Genomic DNA, 24,358 nt, shown 5'->3' on the forward strand with positions numbered 1-24,358 from the left:
GAAACTCGTTATTCCATGGAATTGAGCCTTCAAGTCATACATGAATCATAATGTCAGCCTTGCCTTCTCCATCCCTCTGGCTGATTTACCTTTGCTTTAACCATCCACAGAAAACGTATTACAATAGTCTAACATGGGTACTTCCAAAATGACAATTTTTGTTTCATTGTAAGGATACTTTTGTCCCTATATCGATGTGGCCCTTCACTGATATGTCAATTGATGATGATTTGTGTAAATACAGAAAAATGCAGAGATTTGAGAATGGCTGAACGATATTAAGAGTTAATTTCTACCTTAAAATTCTACATATTTGATTTGATGTTATTTTAATTCCAGTTCCCCAGCCAGGAACTGACTATCAAGAACGAATTTCATTTCAAATCATTGGAACCTGATATCAGATTGAGTGACAATACTTTCCAGTTCCCACAGTGCCACATTAGGTAAGAATACTACTAATGTGTTTGATATTCTGATTTCTAGATTGGATAATTTAATTTCTCTCTAGCTGGTGCACCACTTTCATTTTGTAACCATTATTGTTAAGAAGGAAGCCATACTTTCCACTATCGACTCAGTTAAATGTAACTTTAAAGCTTTTCAGTTTGTCGAATATACAAATTCAATATAAATGTTACACTATAACAAGCACCTGTGTATTTATTCCTTGTTTAATAGTATGGTTTGTGCAATAGTCTGTCGGAACAGCTTTTAAGTTACCATTATGTTAGGTAATCCTCCCATTTTCCCATACTTGTATGTCTTCCTCCTATACTTACCTGTCAAAAAAAAAAACAAAGAAGCAAGTTGGCTGTGTGGTTAGGGTCGCACAGCTGTGTGCTTGCATTCGGGAGATAGTGGGTTCAAACCCAACTGTCGGCAGCGCTGAAGATGGTTTCCATGGTTTCCCATTTTCACACCAAGCAAATGCTGGTGCTGTATCTTTAATAAGGCCACAGCTACTTCTCGACATCTATGAGGCGTGTTTTTTAAGTAAGGTCCGTTTGAAAATAAGTATACAGTGAAAGGTTATTTCAAAAAAAGTGAATTTATTTTCAGAAAGTACATACTTCACTCTATTTTTTGACGTAGTTGCCAAGTTTGTTCAAACACTTATCATACCTCGTAACCAACTTACTTAAAAAACACGCTTCGTACATACTCTACTGTCATGAAATAGATAGATTCTCCTAGATCTATTTCTTCCTAGCCCCCAGCGAGCTCGTTTCTGCTTCCCAACGTCCTCAGGAGGATGGGATTCACTCATTGAGCGGTCAGCTTGACTTTGCTATACAACATGTTGTAGTTACCATTCTTGTCCAGTCACTTGTTCTAACAGTACACAGTGGTGACATCTGAGAAATCTGCATCCAATTCCGGATGTCACGTCATGAGGGCATCCTAAACAGCTGGATCATTGTAAATCCCTTACTATCCAGGTGCTTCTTCAACAGTCTGATGAAATAGACATTACTGGGCTGCCAGTTGCTGTGAGTCAGTGGAGCTTACCGGGTAGTAATTCACAGGAAGTGACCTGGACTTCTCTCAACAGGGATCGTGTTGCTGCATGAGAATGCCAGACCATATACTGGTATTTACTCGTGTATTAGATCCACCTGGCTTTCTGAGACAAAGAAAATTAAAAAATAATAAATCTCGCATACAAGATCTCCCAACGAAATTCCTCAGAGAAGAACAGCGATTCCACTTCGAAGTGGGTACAAGCCTTACTGCAACTCTGATAACATCACATAAATTTGTGAATATTTTCGTCCTTACCACCCACGCAATGCAAACACATCAAAGTAATGCGGTGCATCTGTGTTTTGTAGTTAAGAAATGTCTGCCTCCATAGCATAGGCAAACTGCAGCTTTGATGACGTCGCACAAAGAGGTGAATAGTTTTGCGTCCGACCCACGCAATGCAGGCACACATCAGTCATGCTAAAATGTCTGTTTTTTGTAATTAAGAATGTCCACCAGTGTAATGGTTAGCACAATTAGCTGCCATTCTCGGAGGCCTGAGTTCGATTCCTGGTACCATACTGCCAGAGATTTAAGAATGGCAGGAAGGTTGATATGCGCTAAGAATGGTGCATACAGCTCCCCATTGTGGGGGGTGCCTCATCCTCAGGATGAGGAAACGAGTTTACTTTAGTTAAGCAATATTCACGGTTGTTGCTATTAATATAGCAGGCGAGATCATTAAGAAAATGATTAATATCTCATAACTTGGGCCAATATACCTAATTTTTGGAGAGAAGTAGGTTTAAAATGTGATAAAAACAATCCATTCATAACAGTTGTTTTACTCGGCAACGTACCTAAGAAATAATAATATTAATAATAATAATATTGATTTTACCTGCTCAGTAATTATTTTCACGATTTTCGGAGACCTCAAACAAAACATACTATGTGTTAATTAAAAAAATTGAGACAGCGAACGTACAAAATTAAATATTATGATAATAAAACGCATTACCCCATCTGTAGATATCCATAAATGCGGTGAGCTATCCTATTTTCTATTTTCATTCTTTCCATCGTAAAATTTCTGGCACTATCTGAGCACTTGATAGCATATCTAACCTAAACAATGCCGTCTCTCTTCTCTCAATTACAGCTGTTTAGCTAAATCCTGATGTGATAAATGTAGAGAACAAGCATGAAATATACTTAAAAATAAAGGTAAGTTTCAAAAGACGGGATCTCGAATGCTCTTGATTGCAGTGCATGGCTGACAGGATGGCAGTGAAGGTGAAGTTGGCTGCCCCGGATGACGATAATGCAAATGAGAGACGTGATCAGGTTTACTGTGTGGTAGGCCTACTGCTCAATTGACAGAGACAAATGACTGGCCATTAAGTTCTTTTGATTAATATTGCATAATACGATAATACGTTTTTTATGACTGAATGCTCTTCCTGACGTAAACCCATCAGAGGTGTTAATGAGATGAAACTAATGACGTGATAAAAGAGAAACTAAAATTGACTATATTTACTTTACATGTAGGCCTAAAAGTCCTGTGTTCCCCATTTATTGTCTTTTTAAATTTAGAAATACTGCCTTCCAACGAAATAGCTGGTAAAACTCAGTATACATTCATAAGTTTGTTAAAGAACAGTGTAGAATGTTTACATGTACAATTTATAGACTAGAAGGCATGTGTTCACTGGACAAAATTTGAGGTTGTCACATATTGGACCCCCTCCCTCCCCCCCTTGCTTTTTTTTTTTGGCTGTAAAAGTCGGAAAATAGGGGGGGGGGTCTAATATGCGAGTAAATACGTAATTCTTATTAGTTATTTGCCCAGCTAGTGAGTACTAAAATATATTACACTTTAATTGAAAATTGAACAAAAGGTTACACGATTATGCATTTAGAGCCAATATACTGCGTAATAAAATTCCATTCCCATTGCCTTATGCATTAAAAAGTCTGCTCATTGTATATAAGCGCATATTAGCCTGTTATTTCTATTTAAAATTACTTGAGAGTCAGATGGGGAACATTATGTAAGAAATAGAACTATCTTAAATATAACAGATTTGTTAAATTCTTCATGTGTAGAAAAGCCTTAAAAGCTTAATGTCGGTATGGAAATGTTCAGTATACATAAAATGTAAGTAGTGAGAGATGCATTATTTTATGCGCATTTGAAGATGTTCCCCTTTGCCCTCAATCTGCTGTACATCCACCGCCTAGTGTGATGTTAGAGAAGTCAAACAAAACGAGCACTTAAAAATTAACAGAAAACCAACATGCATAAGACTCGGCTCAAATAAAAATGAAATACAAGACATAGGAATGAACCAAAGTCATCCAGATGCCAAGGAAGTGTTGGGAGCACAACAGAGAAAGAAATTACACCAAAAATTAAATATAACATAACTCGCATTACTGTAGCAAATATATAGGGAAATTACACCATGGCTGTTGTGAGCAGACATGATCGAATCATTTAAAGTGAGAGTAAACTCTCTTACAACATAAAAATGCAGTATGAATCTTTGGTCATTCATGTTCCCTCTAGACGAAATCTCGGACGTCAAGGAGAAGGCCAAAAGCACCAAGAGAAAACAGAAAAAACAAAACATTGGAAATTCAATACGCACTGTTGCAACATGGTGACTCATATACTCGGTTCATGTTTCTGACCTCCCTGTATATGTCCTTTTTGTGCGTTATTTGATGGAAAGTATATTTTACAGGGTTTTTTTTATTTTTCCCCTCATCCTTCTAGTTGATAATAGTGTGTTCTTGTTTTCCAGCAAATCAGCAAAGGAACTTCTAGATATGGTATATGCCCTGTTGGATGAAGCTGTTGGGAGCACTGATCTCAGTTCAGTTAGACTCTTTTATTCAGCAAGAAAGATTATAGAATTATACTGTGCTGTGGTACCAATTCATCATAGTACATTTTTGGAGAAAATTCCACAACAAGTAGGTGAGTATATTGCATCCATACAATGATATCTTACCTCTCCTAACTCCATTGGTCAGCTCTTCCTGTCTTCTGACCAAAATATTTTTATGTTTTGTTTTTTGTTTTCCTCAAAAGAGCCCCTCCGTGAACATGAATACATATACAGTAAAACCTCCCTATAACGGACACCTTCGGGACCGAAAAAAATGTCCGTTATGAAGGGGTGTCCGCCCGCGAGAGGTTATGAAACTGGTACCATTAAACATAAGTTCGAACACAATAACCCATGTATAGTATGTGTTAACAATTCTCGCAAATGTACCTTTAATTGTATACTGTATACAGTATTGTACAATATACTGCACTGTACTCGCATGAGAAAGTTGTAGATGGGCTGCTGCAGCTGCGATGCACTGTATTAAAGAGACAAAAACACTTCTCTGGAAACCTCTATTGAGCACACTGTACACTATTACCGTTCACCATATTAAAATTAAAAAGAACGTATGAGTTTTTGAAACGTCAAATCAGTATGTAGATGTAGCAATATCTAGCACAGTACAGTAAAACATTAGCACTTGAAAAAATCCTTAATGTTCGTTTGTTTTGTCCATTTCGGTTTAGCAATGATGTTTTCACTATGTGCAATTAAATCCTGGGTCAAATTTACACCTTTTTCATCGTTTTGTTTACAATAAAATTCTTTCAGTCGCTTAACAATGCCGAGAGCCTCACTGTACGAGGTTATTGGCAGCACATTCATTTCCGTATTTTCTTCAAAGTCGTCATTAGCATCATCTTCACTCCCGCTTTCGTCAGAATCTTCATTTTTGTCCCTCTTCCCTTGGATTGACTGAAGAATCGTTTTCGTGTCTCCACTCTCACACTCTGTTGGAATATCTGAATCAATTTCGATATAGGTGTTCACTTGTACACTGTAACCTGCTGCATTAATCAACTCTTGGGTTGTTTCCATGCTGTCAGGAAGGTTATCCGATTCTATTTCGGGATGTCAACCACTAGCGGGAAACCCAGCTTTCAGAAAGCAGTTACGAATTGTTGAGGCTGTGACGTTTTTCCATGCATTGGTTATCAATGAAATTGCTTGGAGAACATTCAGCCCCTTTGTCAGTGTTTGAAGGGTTACTTCATTCCCGTTAAGTTCTGATACTATGTGCTTCATCACTAACTGTCTGTACATAACCTTGAAGTTCTGGATCACTCCTTGGTCAAGCGGCTGAGAAACTGATGTTACATTTGGTGGGAGAAAGACGAACTTCACATTTTGCAACTTAATTGTATCCGGATGCGATGCTGCATTATCGAGGAATAATAACACTTTTCGCCCCTGGCGTATCATTTTTCTGTCCAATTGTCCTAGCCACTCTGTCATTATTTCTCTGGTCATCCATGCTTTCCTATTCGCTTTCCATTCAATGCCAAACTTCGTAATGTCCATATTTTTAAAACACCTTGGTTTTGCAGCTTTTCCTATCACAAGGGGCTCCTCCCCTCATACTTGCACATAACAAGACAGTAAGACGTTCTTTCGCAACTTTTCCACCAGTACAACGATTTCCTTTGAAACACAAAGTTTTGTCGGGTAAAGCACGGAAAAATAATCCAGTTTCATCGGCATTCAAAATATTTTCCGGAGCATACCCGTCTATGATTGAAGGTATTTTTTCTTGCCAGTTGTCAACAACCTCCATATTAACACTGGATGATTCTCCGCAAATCACTCTGAAGTTGATACCATGTCGCTTTCTGAATCTTTCTAGCCAGCCATTCGAGGCTTTGAAATCTCCAATACCTAATTCTGTCGCGAATTCTAACGCTTTTGCTTGTATCATTGGTCCTGAGACAGGGACATTCTGACTTCTTATTTTAGCGAACCACTCTAGCGTTGCCTTGTCAATGAGAGCTCCACTACCACTTTGAAACAGTTTAATGCGCTGTTCGTTGCCATTTAAATGCCATTCTTTCACTAGTTCCTCTTGCTTTTTCACAATTTCAGCTGCCTGTGTCTTTCCAATCTTAAACACTTCTGACAGTTTACGCACACCGCACTTCTCACGTTTATGATAGTCTATTATGCCTACCTTTTCTTTTAAAGTTAAAAACTTCCTCGGAGCCATGTTTACACACACTTACTAACGTAAAATTGAACACATCAAAAGCCCACGAGTCAGTGAAAAGTAACCTGACAGTGAAGGTACGAATTCCAGGGCTGTCGAGCATGTCAGATCACACAACTTCCGGAAGTGATAGCGTAGCATAGTGTTGCCTTCCAAGAATGTGTACAGCCAGGATCAAAAGTTACGGTGTCTGTGATTCTTGGAAGTACCGGCTGTGCAAAAAGTAAGCAAATACATAGTGTACAGGACACAAATACAGAATTTTTTGAAAAAGTAAGTATCCGTTAGGAGAGGTTTAATTGGAGTTTCTCGTGGCTATGGTGTGTCCGTGTCCATGTTCGTAATAAAGGGTGTCCGTATAAGAGGGATAAATTACTCGTACACAACATGGCATTTAATTACGGACCTAGAAAATTGTCCGCCAATGAGGGGTGTCCGCCGATGAGAGGTGTCCGTTAAGACAGGTTTTACTGTATGTGTATTTCGTTTATATTTGTATGTATTTTTATGCAACTTCACAAAGAAATTAAGAAAGGTATTAATAATAATCCTGAGATGGGCAAGTGTAACCCAGACTTCAACAGCAATATCCTGCAAACTCATGTTTTTCATTTTCAGGTATAAGTAGCATGTAAACTGTTATATCTGCAGATATGAAATTTTGCAGTCATTTATGGCTATACTGTGATACTAAAACTCTATACAGTTCTTCATGTAGCTTCTAAATAAAGTTTTTTTTGAAACTTTATACAGTCAGCTCTGATTTCACTGAATTCAGTTGTAGTCACTTTTGGTTACAGTGAACAAAAATCATTGGTCCCTATTCACTTGTATTAAAACGTACTCTAAATATTTACATTATAGTGAATCCTTGACTTCGACTATAGTGGACCTATAAACTGTAACATCTGAAGACCTACTGTAAATGCAAGAGTACAGTTTTTCTTTAGACTTTCTTGTATAAATTTGAAGATTTGAAGAAATGTTTCCCAGTCTAGAAAGCCAAGAATAACAGCTGACCACACGACACCCCATAATTTGCAGGCCTTTTGGCTGAACACCAGTCGCTTCTTAGGCTATGGCTCTTCAAGGCTGTTGCGCTATGGGGTTGAGTTGGGTTTGGTTTGGAAGAAATGTTTTGTCTGCTGAAGTGGAACGAGCATGGGGCTAATGAGCGTCTGAGGATTGTCAAAGGTCGAGTATACAATCGTTAATCACCACCAACCGGAGAGGGAATGTTCTTGTGGAGTGCGATTGGAAGTAGGCTGTGATGAGATGCTCAATGTAATGAACAGTTTCCAACAGTGACCATCAAAATATCATTTAAGTGTAAAGTGCAAGATAATGTGAACATTATTGGTAACAGTAACATTGAGCGTGATGCAAGTTGAAAATATGACTTGGGTAAATCTACCATGAACAGTGTTGTCAAAAACAAAGAGTAAATTGTTTACATACTAGCCTTGAACAAAAAGGCTTTGTACAGTTGATCAAGCATTGGTGAAAAGGTTCACTATTCAGAGATATGCTGGGGTCACTCTTGTCAGGCCAGACGAGACTCAAGAGTTTGTGTGTTTGGAGTGATGTCTGGACAGATGGAAGAAGAGACAAAATAAGTAGAGAAGTGAAAGTGGTGGATTCAGGAAAGAGAGCAGAATGGCCGACTTTGGAGTGGCTAAACATTTCCCGTGGATGTGTCCCACATGGGAGGGTCAGAGAAAGGAAAACTGCTACTGATTGAGAATTTTAAGAACCTGAGCTGTCATAGAAACTTCAAGTGACTTTCTCTGAACTACCAAATCAAATACTAAAACCTGGATGATGTCATCCAGTTTTGAAGAAGAGCTTCAAGAGAGGGACCGAGAGTTGATAATAAAGCAAAGAAAGATTCTGCTTCTGATAGACAACTCATCCTCATGTTCAAAACCTCAAGAATATAAAGCTGGTGTTCCTGCCTTCTGACACCATACCAGTGTACCAGCCCATGGACCAATGTGTAATCCACAGCTTCCGGACCGACTGTATTATGGCATACCAACAATCTAAGAAAAGGGGGGATCAAACAACTGGCAGCCCAACACCGCAACCCAGGTCTTCGACTGCTAGCACAACCACAAAAGAGATAAGAAGTGATCCCAGCGCGAAATCACACTAACTACTGAGGGAAGGCCTCGATAAACACACAAACAATGGATGTGGAAGAGATGGAATCTGGGCAAAAACCAATAGGTCAACGACCATAAGAGAGGGTGGAAAAAGTTAAAGGATAGAGCAATTCAACTACAATAACATTCACAGTCACACTTAAGGACCAAAATTTAATACCATTTTTTTTTTTTAAGAAGTTGGGTGGGTGGTCCAACATAAATATAAATCAAATAGATATCAATTAACACATTGAGTGCCGAGCCGATTGGAGCACACTATTCCACTCCAGGCATGTATTTGAATAGTATTCCGCTGGTGCCAAAGCAATTGTACGCGTTGTAGACTGTTTATATAATCTTGGGATGTATTTATATGCTGTACTAAGTAAATTTTATCTCACCGTACCAAGGTCATGTGTGACGCCATATGGTGTCACAGATTTTTTGACATGGAATGTGCAATACGAATTTCAAACACGGGAGATTTATTTGCTAATTAAAATTAACGCAATATTTATGAAGACCTAGTAAAATGCAAAACAAGTACTTATATTACATTACATATTGTTGTGAACAGTTTTCTGATAACTGGAAACAATGTAAATATGAGTCTCGGCATGACTGGCAGGCAGTGACACTCGCATTGAAACATACGCATTAGACTGTCAACAACAATTAACCTTCTGGCACTCTTTGTTGTGAAATGATTCAAAGCACTTCAGACAAAGGAATGGTGTGTCAGGACAAGTTGTGCAGACAGTTGACAACCTTTTTGCGGCAGAAGCAGCAGCCTTTCTGCCCATGACCTTGCATAGTTGCTGATAGCAGCTTCGACACCAACCTCGAGCTTTCCTGCAATGTTGAAAGGAAGAAGTGAAAAATAAGTTTATAATTAGCATTAACATCCTTCAGAAGTGCAATAATCTTGAACTTGATAACACTTACCTGGTACTTTTCTGTCCTTCCGTCTTGTTGGCTTCCCCAAAGTAGTGGTTCTTTCTCTTCAGAGTACGTCTAACAGGATTGTTAGTTAGAGAAAGTAGAGTGCTGACCACGTTCCTTTGAAACTCTGCAAGAGACATTTTCTGATGTCCAATAACCCGCGACTTATTGTACAGAAGCAGTCCATTTACAGCAGCAGTACCAAAAAGAATGTCATCTGCAACTTTGTGGTACCATCGGATGGTTTTCCTCATTGCAGTGTGATACAAAGAAAGTGTGTCTGCAATATCTATCTCTCCTTTCATTTTATTGTACGTTGTTACCATTTTCGGTTTAATCACATCTTTGCGTTTCCTGTTCTTTTTGCCCATAGCATTTACATTATTAGAACATTTGGTTGATATAATCAGCACGTCCCTCTGATCTCTCCGCTTCATCGCTGTCATCGCTGTCAGTCCATTTCCATTCTCCATTGCAATGAGTTCTCCCTTCTTAAGCTTTGCTTTTACAACATCCTTTGGTAAACCTTTTCGATATTTTTTTCTAAGTGTCCCAATAAAATGTGTCTTACGTTCCAGTAGCACCTCAGCTAACTCAATTGATAAGTAATAATTGCCGATGCAGAGAAAGCGAACACTGTCAAGATACGTGTCCATAAGTTGCATTACAACTTGAGTAGCCATGCTCAGTGTATTCTGAGCATTCAAGGAACCTTTACCAGCGTATACTTGAGTTTTGTAGGTGTAGCCCCTGTCGACGCACAACTTAAATGTGCCTTACCAGGCATAAATTGCCGAAATGATAAACGACCCCTCCACGGAATCATTGATTCATCCACTACAAGGTTTTCACCTGGAGTTTTGACACTCTTGAAATTCATATGCATTGTATCTAACAGTGGCTGAATCTTGTGCACTTTTCCAGCTAAAGCGTTGTTGGGACCAGAGTGCCAGAATCGAAGTAGTAACTGAAAACGATTTCATTGCATTGCCTTACCAGCTACACTGTTTCCATATACAGAAAACTGGCTCCAGTAATTTGATAATGAAGGCATTCTTACAAGACCCATCCAATATCTCAAACCTATAAAAACTTTCGTTTCCTCCTTTGTAGTATCTACCCACTCCTTCAAACAACTAGACCGCTTAATATGCATAGACGCTAGTGTTTGATTTGCATTGATATTAGTTTGTAGTACCATCAAATCAAGAACTTCGTCTGTTAGGAACAGTCGGTAAAACTCATATGGTGTGGCTGTAGAAGTATCAATTTGAAGATTTAGATGCTCCTGGCTTGTAAATGGAATATCTTTCTGTGACCCCACACAAGGACCCCAGGCACCATTGTTCACATGATTGTCTACACCATTTGCTCCAGCACCGTTCCCACCTATAATATTACTATCAGTATCGCCATCATCTTCCGCATCACTCCATACATCCATCATGCTGTCACTGTCACTGCACTCATCACCACTAGCATTATATTCACTGCCATCAACACTTACATATTCCTCTCCATCAGAAACCATCAGTAAATCACAAATATCCACTTCGCTAATTCTCTTCTTTGCAAGTCGCTTACCATTTCAACTAAGATTATTACCAATATCTTCCATTTTTTTTAATTTTTGCACAACTATACAAATTGTGTGATAATACGTACGTAAACAAGGAATAAACAATGCCTGGCGCGCTTTCACTTGTGACAATGACCACTGGCCAGTCAGTGACTTCGGAAGAATACTGTGGTGCCACTTGGAGGCACACAGTAGAAATACATAACTGGAATAGACCCTGAAGTTCGCTCTTCATGTAGTACCAATTTTACGCGCATAGATGTCACAGCTGATTATCTATGGCGTATCGCCTGAAACTCTACTGTGCCGCCATATGGCGTCGCGCCAACTCTGATTTCAAGGCCGGTGTGCCGCCATGTGGCGTCACGCCATCTCAGATTTGAAGACCAGCTTGACGCCATACGGCGACACGTGGCCCCCAACGTTTTAAATTAAAAAATTAACGACAAGGCTCATTTAAAAAAAAAGAGAACTACCACTCAAAGCGTGGTCACAGTGCTAGAAGTCTACAAACTCAACCAATAAAACAAGGTACAAGACGGTTTTTAAAAAGAAATTAACTCGAGTTGAAATTTAGATTTGAACATCATAACAAAATTACTGTCCAAGCTTGGTACCTTTTGCCTTTTTCAAAGAGAGGATATAATGAGTACTCTTAAATTTAGGTGCACCTTCCTGGGTTACCCATTTACAATTTACCAAATTCTTAGAAAAACAATTAAAAGCCAACAGGCCCAACTACCATAAATAATTACATGGTTTGAGATACCTCAGTGAACACGGAAGCATTTTAAAAGAAACAATCTATCCGTATCACCAAACAGAACGATAATGTCGAGAAGTAACATTAAAGTAGGCTAAAATTTAAACAAGGTAAGAGCCCAGTTCAAAATGAATTAATGTTAACCAAGGAAAACAGTCGTAAGGTTACACAAATAATATTAAAAGAAACAAACACTTTCCCGTGACCCAGTTCATAACACCAACGGCATAAGATCATTACACAACAACCAGCATCCGAACATCTCATGCATTGTTACCACACTGACTCACACCGCGACAATGCGCGCTAATCAGAACCGTTATCAAGATAACAAAAGATGGAAGCATACCACAACAATGCGATTAAATGGAGGGCAGCTTTAGCAGCAGTAGCCACAAATCAAAAATAAAGGGAAGAAAAATAATAATGATAATAACTACAAATGAAAAAAATTGAATTATTAAAAGGAAAATGGGATAAAATTCAATTCAGGGCACACTTCAGTGTTTACTCGTGTGTAAAATTTACAAATATTACATTAATTTAAATATTCAGGCGCTTTTAGGAGGTTAACTATACATAAAGACTACATGGATTGTAAATCCATTTCCTTTTGGTTTCTTTTCTTTCCACAGGAAAGAATTTAAATTAATAACCTCAGATACTTCAATTTAACTTATCACAGCTCCTGTTAAAAGAGCAGATCATTTGAAAACCACATGCTAACAGTTATCAATCAATCAATCAATCAATCAATCAATCAATCAATACTGATCTACATTTAGGGCAGTCGCCCAGGTGGCAGATTCCCTATCTGTTGCTTTCCTAGCCTTTTCCGAAATGATTTCGAAGAAATTGGAAATTTATTGAACATCTCCCTTGGTAAGTTATTCCAATCCCTAGCTCCCCTTCCTATAAATGAATATTTGCCCCAGTTTATCCTCTTGAATTCCAACTTTATCTTCATATTGTGATCTTTCCTACTTTTATAGACGCCATTCAAACCTATTCGTTTACTAATGTCATTCCACGCCATCTCTCCGCTGACAGCTCGGAACATACCACTTATTGAAATAATAACATTAAGTTATTTATTAGACCACCTAATCAATACAAAATCGTCTTGGATGATTTACATAAATTTGTTAGCTATGTTATTATTTCAATCTACATCATCAATACGGACCAAAAATGATATTTATTACATGTAACATACCACTTAGTCGAGCAGCTCTTCTTCTTTCTCTCAATTCTTCCCAGCCCAAACATTGCAACATTTTTGTAACGCTACTCTTTTGTCGGAAATCACCCAGAACAAATCGAGTTGCTTTTCTTTGGATTTTTTCCAGTTCTTGAATCAGGTAATCCTGGTGAGGGTCCCATACACTGGAACCATACTCTAGTTGGGGTCTTACCAGAGACTTATATTCACTCTCCTTTACATCCTTACTACAGCCCCTAAACACCCTCATAACCATGTGCAGAGATCGGTACCCTTTATTTACAATCCCATTTATGTGATTACCCCAGTGAAGATCTTTCCTTATATTAACACCTAGATACTTACAATGATCCCCAAAAGGCACTTTCACCCCATCAACGCAGTAATTAAAACTGAGAGGACTTTTCCTATTTGTAAAACTCACAACCTGACTTTTAGCCCCGTTTATCAACATACCATTGCCTGCTGTCCATCTCACAATATTTTCGAGGTCACGTTGCAGTTGCTCACAATCTTGTAACTTATTTATCACTCTATAGAGAATAACATCATCCGCAAAAAGCCTTACCTCCGATTCCACTCCTTTACTCATATAATTTATATATATAAGAAAACATAAAGGTCCGATAACACTGCCCTGAGGAACTCCCCTCTCAACTGTTACAGGGTCAGACAAAGCTTCACCTACTCTAACTCTCTGAGATCTATTTTCTAGAAATATAGCAACCCATTCAGTCACTCTTTTGTCTAGTCCAATTGCACTCATTTTTGCCAGTAGTCTCCCATGATCCACCCTATCAAATGCTTTAGACATGTCAATCGCGATACAGTCCATTTGACCTCCAGAATCCAAGATATCTGCTATATCTTGCTGGAATCCTACAAGTTGAGCTTCAGTGGAATAACCTTTCCTAAAACTGAATTGCCTTCTATCAAACCAGTTATTAATTTCACAAACATGTCTAATATAATCAGAAAGAATGCCTTCCCAAAGCTTACATACAATGCATGTCAAACTTACTGGCCTGTAATTTTCAGCTTTATGTCTATCACCCTTTCCTTTATACACAGGGGCTACTATAGCAACTCTCCATTCATCTGGTATAGCTCCTTCGGCCAAACAATAATCAAATAAGTACTTCAGATATGGTACTATATCCCAACCCATTGTCTTTAGTATATCCCCAGTTGTCTTTAGTATATCCCCAGTATATAACAGCAGTTCTAGTGACATAGAAGTACGTCTTCTCAGTTGACATTTTTACTCGCCCAAATGTAAGATAATTATTTGAGCATGCTTAAATTTTGCTGAATAATATAATTTCAACCACTAAAATGTTCACTTCATGTACCTTAACATGGTCGGACATATTGGATTCGTTCGCCAGTAAGCTTGAACGAAGCGACGCACTACCGTCTCACCGAGACAGTTTATATGTTATACAAGGTTGGACTTACCAAGGTGATGAGGCTGTTTCATAAGGTAAATACTTCACAGACCTACAACTGTGATAGTAATAATTCCATGTTATCCGGCATGCTCCTATGGCGATGAGAACGGGTCACAAAATATTTAACTTTAAAACCAAAATCGCACACAGTTAATTTTTATACCACCCTTTGCTAAAGTTAATGTCACTCAGGACCGAAAGCACATGTTAGGGTGGTTTGAAATCACTCACAGCCTCCTTACAGGCCAAAATACCAAGAGCCCACATCATGGACATCTTGCCGGCAGCTAAGCTGGCACACAACAACAGCGGTTCCAGCGGCTTACACCAGAGCGCGCTGCGAAAACAGTTAACAATCATTTGGCGAGTCAACCAATACCAAGTTCATAACAACAAAGTTCCACCAAATAGCCAATGGTGAGGAAACAACCCACCGTTATTTCACAATTTACTCCAATCAGGTCTTTAAATGCATAACAATTAACTGTTGCTGTGTTGCATTACATGGCACAAAGTTAAATGATAGTTTTTTTTTTTTGTAATTTCATATGAACCAAATTCGGGTGTAGCAGTAATTCCACGTATTCCAAATAAATTATAGCACTACAGATTATACTAAAAAGAAAAAGAAAGTTTGAAATATCAGGGATGCAATGCAATAGTAAAGTTACAGAATGTTGTTTATTGTATCACAGAAACTCATAGCCTGCAAATGTAAACTTTTACAAACTCAGCTGTTTTTCTTCTAATATCTAATGCCAATAAACAGTAATAATGAAAAGGTTATAATTTGTGGATGTTTTTTATTTTGCCATCAGTACTTTGATGTCATCTCGGGGGAAGGAGGTCCCATTCCATCTGGACAACTCTAATGAGGTTTGTAGAGGTTGTGGATGACCAAAAATGGCCGTTAACCTGTCCCATGCATGCTCAGTGCAGTTCATGTCTGGTCAATTAGTTGATGTTGATTTCCATACGGAACCTGAAATTTCAGGTTCCAATGCTCCAAGTAGCCTATGTAGTGACCTCCACGGTATGCACTAACCATGCATCTTGGTAGGTGTGCTATTTACCGATTGATGAACCCAATTTAGCACACTGGGGCGAAACACTGGCAACCAGGAATGAGTTAGCTGATGTCCAATACCGGACCAGCTATATTGGTATTGAAAATTTAATCATGTGGGACAAATACACTAGAGTCCTGTTAATCCGAAGTGAAATATTCATTTTTTAAATTACCCTTATTGAAATGAAAGAACATATAGATTGAAGATATACTTGCATTTTTTTAGTCATATTTTACTAGAATAACTTAATGTAAACATAATTGCACATCACAAACCATCAATCACTGGTCGTTTATCTTTACAAAGTCTGTTAGTTTCTTTTGCCGTAGTGATTGGAACCTACTCGAAGATGCAGTGTTAAACCAGCATCTCATAAACATCACATCAGTGGGCGTAGCAGCGGAGTGTTGCTCGACGTAGCATACGATAAGTTGTAAGGCGGCTGCGGCATCTGAATGTGACAATAGTTGTTCATTGTGGTCTTCGTAGTCACTCTGTTCCTCATCAACTCCAGATTCTTTCTCCACCATAGCTACGATTTCTTGGTCTGTTTGTAATTGTTGACAATCACCTTCCATCCACTCGCTAATGTCATTTTCATTGACTTCCTTACACCTAGGAAGTTGTTGAACGATTTCAAGGAGATTAGCATGTAAAGGAACTCCTGCAGGAGAAAATCCTGGCACCTAGTCGTCTCCGGAAACCGTAAAAGTAGTTAGCGAGACGTAAAAACAATAACATTATTATTAGAAAATATTTTCCAGTTAATCCGAAAATTTTGTAATCCGAAAAGGCTCTGGTCCCAATTAGATCCGATTAACGGAACTCTGCTGTATTTCAGGTTCCGTATGGGAATCAACATCTATATCATAAGTGATATGTTCCGAGCTCTCAGCGGAGAAATGGCGTGGAATGACATCAGTAGACAAATAAGTTTGAGTGGTGTCTTTAAAAGCAGGAAAGATCACAATATGAAGATAAAGCTAGAATTCAAGAGGAGAAATTGGGGCAAATATTCACTTATAGGAAGGGGAGTTAAGTATTGGCATAACTTACTAAGGGAGATGTTCAATAAATTTCCAGTTTCTTTGAAATCATTTAAGAAAAGGCTAGGAAGACAACAGATAGGCAGTCTGCCACCTGCGCGACTGCCCCAAATGCAGATGTTTTGCCTATATTTTCAGGCATCATCAGCCGCTGTTCCTACACTCGAAGGTCAAAATATCCATGATCCTGGGTATTTGTTTACTGATAAAATACTTAAAATTTTCAAGCTAACATGGGTTCTTTTTTAACTAAAATATGTTTTTGTGTAAATATGTGGTCCATAGAAACATCTGGCTGCTTTGAATTATTTTGACTGGTGAAATGTGATATATACAAAAAACATTTAGATTACAAACAATTATTCAGTTTAAAAAGTGAGTCTACACTTGTTGATACAGGTTCTTCCAATCCTCCTTTCAATTTTCTGAAGTCTGTCAGTCTTTGATTGTTTATTCAGGTAAAAGAGTGTTTCTGCTGCATATGTAGCTTCCGGTTTTATAACTGTGTTGTAGTGTTTTATTTTTGTATTTATTGATAGACATTTCTTTTTGTAGATATCCCATGTTAATTTTTGTGCTTTAGCTAATCTATTTATTCTTACTTGGATTGAGATTTTTTCATTTAAGTTATGTGTTATTACTTCTCCAAGATATTTAAACTGAGTTACTATTTTGATTTTATTACCATTTATGGTGACTTCTTTTAGCTGTGTTGGTTTTTGGGGCATAATTTCTGTTTTTTCAAATGATATTTTGAGGCCAATTTTATTTGCAATGTTTTGAAGTTCTGATATCTGGGTTTTTGCTTCTTTTATGTCCACTGCTAGTAATGCTAAATCGTCAGCAAAACCCAGGCAATTTGTTTTGATTTTTCGGCCAATCTTTATTTTGGGGGGACATTTTCTAAACCATTCCCTCATTACCATTTCTAGAGCACAGTTAAATAATAGTGGTGAGAGCCCATCTCCCTGTCGTAGTCCAGTTTTAATTTCAAATGTCTCTGATGTTTCACCCCTAAACTTCACTTTTGACTTGGTATTGGTGAGAGTCAATTTTATCATGTTTATTAATTTGGGGTGTAGTCCAAGGTGTCTTAAAATTTTAAACAGAGATTCTCTATGGATGCAATCATAAGCTTTCTTGAAATCTACAAATGTTATCACCATATCTCTGTTTCTTCTCCTGTTATAGTCCATTATCAACTTAAGACTCATGATCTGATCAGGACAGCTCCTCCAGGGTCTGAAACCTCCTTGATATTCTCCTAGTTCTTTCTCAAGTTGTAAACTTATCCTATTAAGGATGATTATTGAAAATATTTTGTATGTTATGTCTAGGAGCGAGATTCCCCTGTAGTTATTAGGGTCGGTTTTGTCCCCTTTTTTGTGCAGAGGATGAATGAGGGCTGTTGTCCAGTGTTCTGGTAGTTCTTCTTTAATCCAGATAGAGACAAGTTGTTGATGGAGGGCAACTTTTGCTGAGGTTCCTGCATATTTCCAGATTTCCGCAAAGGTCTGATCTTCTCCTGGCGCTTTGTAGTTTTTTAATGTACATATTTTTGTATTCATTCATTAATTTGCCCTTTTTAATACTCTTTAGAATGGTTAAATCTTGTTCTATGGTCGTGTCTGTATGTCCAGTTTCTTTCATATGTACGTTCATGGCTGAGAATTTATGATGTTTGTTTGCATTATAGTGTTCTAAATATCGCATTGAGAAACTTCCTCCTGTTTGCCCTATTTGAGGCAAAACATTGAGTACATGTGAGTTTGTAAATCCTGGAAGCTGAGTATTGGTCTGTGTAAGAGTTGACGCTATTGTGATTTAAGAACATGCTTTGGTTGGTGTTTTGTGTTTTAAACAAAATCTTGAAGTCATGTTTTTTTAATGGGTTTGAAACGTGATATATGTTGGGATTATTGTAAGTAAATGTGGCAAATTTGGACTTTTTGGTTTTTCCAGAATTAATTTTGACATTTGTCTATTTCTGATTTTTCTTATTTGGTTAACCCTTTCTGTATTAAACCCGTTGAGCTTGGCTATGCTCCTTATATATTATAATTTCCTTGTTGAGGTCTTTAGGTGTCAAGGGTATTTTAAAAGCTCTATGTATTAAACTTCAGTACGCTGCCTGTTTTTGAGTGTTGGGATGTAATGAGTTATTCCTGATTGTGTTTGGTGAAAACTTGGCTTCCTGTAAATTTGATGGTCAAATCCACCGTCTTTATGTGTGATGGTGATGTGTAAAAAATTTATGAACTTATTGGTTTCATCTTCTGCAGAAAATTTTATATTTTGATCTTGTGTGTTCAGGTATTGCAAAATATTACTACTGTTGTTGAACCTTTGGTCTATGATGATAAACCCGTCGTCGACATAGCGCAACCATAGGCTTAAACCTTGTATTACCGAGCTCGATAGCTGCAGTTGTTTAAGTGCGGCCAGTATCCAGTATTCGGGAGATATTGGGGTCGAACCCCACTGTCGGCCGCCCTGTAGATGGTTTTCCATAGTTTTCCATTTTCGAATCAGGCAAATGCTAGGGCTGTACCTTAAGGCCATGGCTGTTTCCTTCCCACTCCTAGCCTTTTCCTGTCCCATCGTCGCCATAAGACCTATCTGTGTTGGTGCGACGTAAAGCAGATCGTAAAAACCTTGTATTTTTGTTTTGATTTGTGTGTGTTCTAAGTGGGCAAGGTAAATGTCTGCTAAGATGCCTGAAGCAGAATCTTCCATTGATAACCTTTCTGACGACATATTTTATTAAAAGTGAAAAGGTTTTTGCTGAATACAAAATTTAATATGTTGATAAATTCACCGATATCCGTTACTCTGAGATGACCGTGTTTGGTAAATTGTCATTAATGATGTTGACGGTGTCTTTTGATTGAATGTTTGAGTATATATTGGAAACATCGAACGAGCACATTACGTGATTTGATTGTACTTCAAATTTTTCTAACCTCTCACAAAAATCAATCAAATTTTTTAGCAGAGAATTATTATGGAATTTATAACAATTTTTAAGAAAACTATGTTAAACTCTGTAGTTTTGTATGTTGGATTATTTTCACTGTTGATGATTGGTCTGATGGGAATTTCTGTTTTTTGTGTACTTTTGGTAGTTCTCTTAGCTGTTGATATATTTGGGTTCATGTTTATTAATTTTACCCAAAATAAAGTACAAAGGTTTAATCCACCTACTCAATACATTTACAATAATTGCGATGTTTATAAGAACATTACAATATATTACGAGGTACTAGTTTCGACCGTGAGTGGGTCATCATCAGCCTGGCCAAGACGCATATGGATATGCCAAAGTCCTACGCGGTGGAATGAATATAAAAGAATGAACTGAATATGTGATGGAATGATGTACATAAAAAATGGTGAACCACTGAACTGTTATATAAGTGATATTGTTATGCTTATCAGTGACAAAATAAAAAATTTTGGATTTATGTCGTATACAATTAAACTATAAGAATATTTATCGTACAATTGTTGTAAAATGAATAAAATAAGCTCTGTTGGTGAACACTCTAAAATTGCACATTTAAAAAGGTAATACATTGGTTTTAAAGTAAAATCCAAATGCTTCTATTGAGTTTCTAGAATTCGGGATGTGTCTTCAGGTGGAGATACAAAGTTCAACATTGGCGCAGAGAGAATCTTTCTTGCATAATGTCCAATAAATCCAAAATGCAATCTCAAGACTTTGCTCAAAAATTCATTCTTTTTACTAAATGAACAGGAATTACAAAAATTAATAAACATGAACCCAAATATACCAACAGCTAGAGTACTACCAAAAATACACAAACAGAAATTCCCATCAGACCAATCATCAACAGTAAAAATAGTCCAACATACAAAACTTCAGAGTTTATACGTAGTTTTCTTAATAAATATTATAAATTCCATAATAATTCTCTCCTAAAAAATTCAATTGATTCTTATGAGAAGTTACAAAAATTTAAAGTACAATCAAATCACGTCATGTGCTCGTTCGATGTTTCCAATATGTACTTGAACATTCAAACAAAAGAAACAGTCTACGAGGACGGTTTGAAAAGTTCTCGGAATCACCGCTAGATGTCGGTGCTAGAGTAATGAGGTTTCCGCGCAATAATCACACATCCTTTGTGAGTGAACCCGTGGCGCGTCAGTGCTCTAGCTGCAGGAGTGTGGTAGTGACGACTCTTTGTTGTTGTTCCCGCGTAGTGATTTGTGACAATTGAAAAAACTGAGATTCGAGCAGTGATTAAATACTTTGTAAAGAAAGGTATGAAAGCAAAGGAAATTTATGCAGAGTTTCAGAACACACTGGGGGACTCTGATCCTTCATTTTCAACTGTTGCCAAGTGGACCAGCAAGTTTAAAGTGGTCGGGAGAGCTTGGATGATGATCTGCATAACAATATTTTGCAATACCTTAACACATTAGGTCAAAAAAAAAATTTACTACAGAAGATGAAACCAATAAGTCCATAAATTTTTTAGACATCACCATCACAGTAAAGATGATAGATTCCAATATCAAATTTATAGGAAGCCAACTTTTCACTAAACACTAAACACTAAACACAACACAATTTATTAAAAACTAGCTGATGTACCTGTGCTTCACTACGGAATTCTACATTGTATACAAAATTCTAGGTTAGGTAGTGCACATGTTGTGAGCACGATTGTATTAAATTCATAGCTCTTAACGTTACCCTAGAAACACGACGGAGAAGTCACCAAACGTCTCGTCTCATATAAAAACTGGGTTAGAGATTATTCATTGTAACGGTAGGCCCGCTTGCCTACCATCAGTCACAATCAAGTTGGGGAGCATTATAATGGCAGACACTCAATCTGCACCTGCCTTTTTACATCCTCAGAAAGACTGTCTTAGTAATTTTCCCAACTGAAATGAACATAGGTCATTACAATGATGTCAGTAGGAATGACACAATTAAAAGAAATGTTTTCATACAAAATACTCGTTCAACTGAAAAACCATGCATTTTCTCACTTTTAACGAACAGTACTATGCTTCCGATCTAACATTCCAGATTTTCAGAGCTGGATTGACCAAGCCGCAGACAGCCATGATCTGTGAACAGTCTTCGTCTTCTTTTCGGCAGGGGCGGGGTTGAATAGTGGAGAGACCCAGGGCAAAAAATATGCCCTATTACTAATCTGTTTCCTAGGAATACCCAATGAATCGGAAAATCTCAATTCACTACAGTGGCGAAAGGAACTATCTGACTTGGAGGCAAATTCTTCTTCCAAGCCATACGAGAAACCCCTGTTCACTGCTAATTTGGAATAAAATGAATGTAGAATTTAACAGAAGTGAAGCGGAAGAAGCTTTTCTTAAGAAACGGCTCTTTTCAGGGTTGAATTTTGAATTATTTAGCGAATTGTGGTGCTATAATTTGTAATAGTCCTAAATTATAATTCTAGACCAGGTACTACTACTACTACTACTACTACTACTACTACTACTACTACTACTACTACTACTACTACTACTACTACTACGTGAGCCTCTGCCTTAAATGTGCACACTGGTCATTCAAAACAGCCCGTCAGAGTACGGATCAAACAGCTGGAATCCTATGATGGACCAGTGTGTTACGTACCAGCAGGACATGCATGAACCACACGAATGGAATGCTAAAGAAGAAAGTTTTCTAACTCCCCAGCTATTTCCCGCCAATATTCAGTTAGGCTGTTATACTCGGTACGTAGCAGTAATCCCATCTATCGGAGTTGAGTGGCAGCATAAGACAAATAACATCACAACAAACAATGGTCAATATAATGTTATTGTTGATGAATGTTACGCGCTTTTGATATTGTAGGCCTTCACATTTCGTTTTCCTCCGACTCTGAAATACCACTCTTATCATAGTCAGTATAGTAAAAGTGAATAAAACATAAATGATCGGAAATTGTATTCTCTCAAATTTTTGTTATGCAGTACTTTCCTATAGGACCAATAACGTACTGTAGGTATTTTAAAATTAAATTTTAGGTGCCTTCGCCTAAACTACAATTTCAACCAGGATGAATGAAATTTGTTATAGCTAAGACTAGTTTCTTATTCCCCGACTCTATATACCGATTTTCATTAAATTCTGTTAACCTATTTTCTCCTGGCTCGGCGTTGATATGGAGTTAGCAACAAAAATACAAATTCATTAATATCTCTGTTATCACAGCCGGTACAGTAAACATGTATGAGACATAAATGATCCGAAATTTAATTCTATATAACTTTATCTATATAATATTTATCGATAGGACCACTAATAATATAAATATTTGAAAATTAAATTTCAGGCCTTCCCCGAAACTACAATTTCACTCGGGCTGAATAAAATTATTTATAGCCTATATTGTAGTGGTTTGTTCCCTGACTTTACATAGCGATTTTCATTAAATTGTCTTCAGCCGTTTTCTCGTGATGCGTGTTCATAAATACAGACAGACAGAAATTACGGAAAAGTAAAAAGTGCATTTCCTTGTTACTGTGGACATGACCGATACAAAAATACCATTATTTTCAAATTCTGAGCAATGTACAGACAAAACTCTTATTTTATATATATAGATATTAAAAATAAAGGAAAGCATCTTCCAAAACTAATAAATCGCCACATATAAAAGCTCCGCCCACAGAAAATACCCCTCCTCCGAGAAAAAACGATATCTCATCTGCCCACCCCTCCCAACGCATACCCCTCCGCATAACACTGGCCACAGCAAGTCGAACAGAAGGTGTCATTAGAGCAAGCCAGCCACAAGAGGGGCGAGGGGGTGAGTAAGTTCCAGCTTAACTTCCCCATTTTATACTTCAGTTCACACAAAATTCAAATTAAGACACTGTTACAGACTCTCAATCAACCAACAACAACCAATAAACTAAAGCAACAAGACTACAACACTTCGTTAGAACGACTTTTAGAAGTCCCCTCTTCGAACCTACATAGTGGCATATGTGACTTATTCATAATTTTAAGCACAAGTAGTATTCAGCCAATGGCTCATAATATCTTACGTGTACGCCAACAAAATTTAAGTCACAAGGTGACACTCAAGTTTGCAAGCAAATCGGACATTCGAGATCAAATAACCCAACCAACCAGGAGAACACGCTCATTGGATATTAAAGACTGAATAAATCAAACCAACTAAGGTCATTCACAAGTTATAAATTAGTTTTTTATCAAATGTTCAAATAGTGTACTCAGTTTTTTAAACTGAATAATTGTATGTAAACTAAATGTTTTTTATATTTATAGCACATTTCACCACTCAAAATAATTCAAAGCAGCCAGATGTTTCTATAGACCACATATTTACCCAAAAAAACATATTTAAGTTAAAAAAGAACCCATGTTAGCTTGAAAATTTTAAGTATTTTATCAGTATACAAATCCTGGCTATTCTGATCTTAGGAACAGCGGCTGATGACGCCTGAAAATATAGGCAAAACGTCCCACTTAAGACATAATAATGTAAATTTTCTGTATGTAAATCAATAAAAACATACTGTATTGAAAA

General features: G+C 37.5%; 1 protein-coding gene across 1 annotated transcript in view; it reads left to right on the forward strand.

Annotated features, from left to right (window-relative positions):
• Positions 1–24,358, forward strand: part of Zw10 (Zeste-white 10) — a 196,409-nt gene that overhangs the window by 71,230 nt on the left and 100,821 nt on the right. The window contains exons 5-6 of the mRNA XM_067153573.2: positions 340–446; positions 4,281–4,456. Coding sequence (XP_067009674.1) covers positions 340–446; positions 4,281–4,456 — 283 coding nt within the window. The remainder of the gene's footprint in view (positions 1–339; positions 447–4,280; positions 4,457–24,358) is intronic.

This window comes from Anabrus simplex, chromosome 9 (genome assembly GCF_040414725.1).
Source record: "Anabrus simplex isolate iqAnaSimp1 chromosome 9, ASM4041472v1, whole genome shotgun sequence".
Taxonomy (NCBI): Eukaryota; Metazoa; Arthropoda; class Insecta; order Orthoptera; family Tettigoniidae; genus Anabrus; species Anabrus simplex.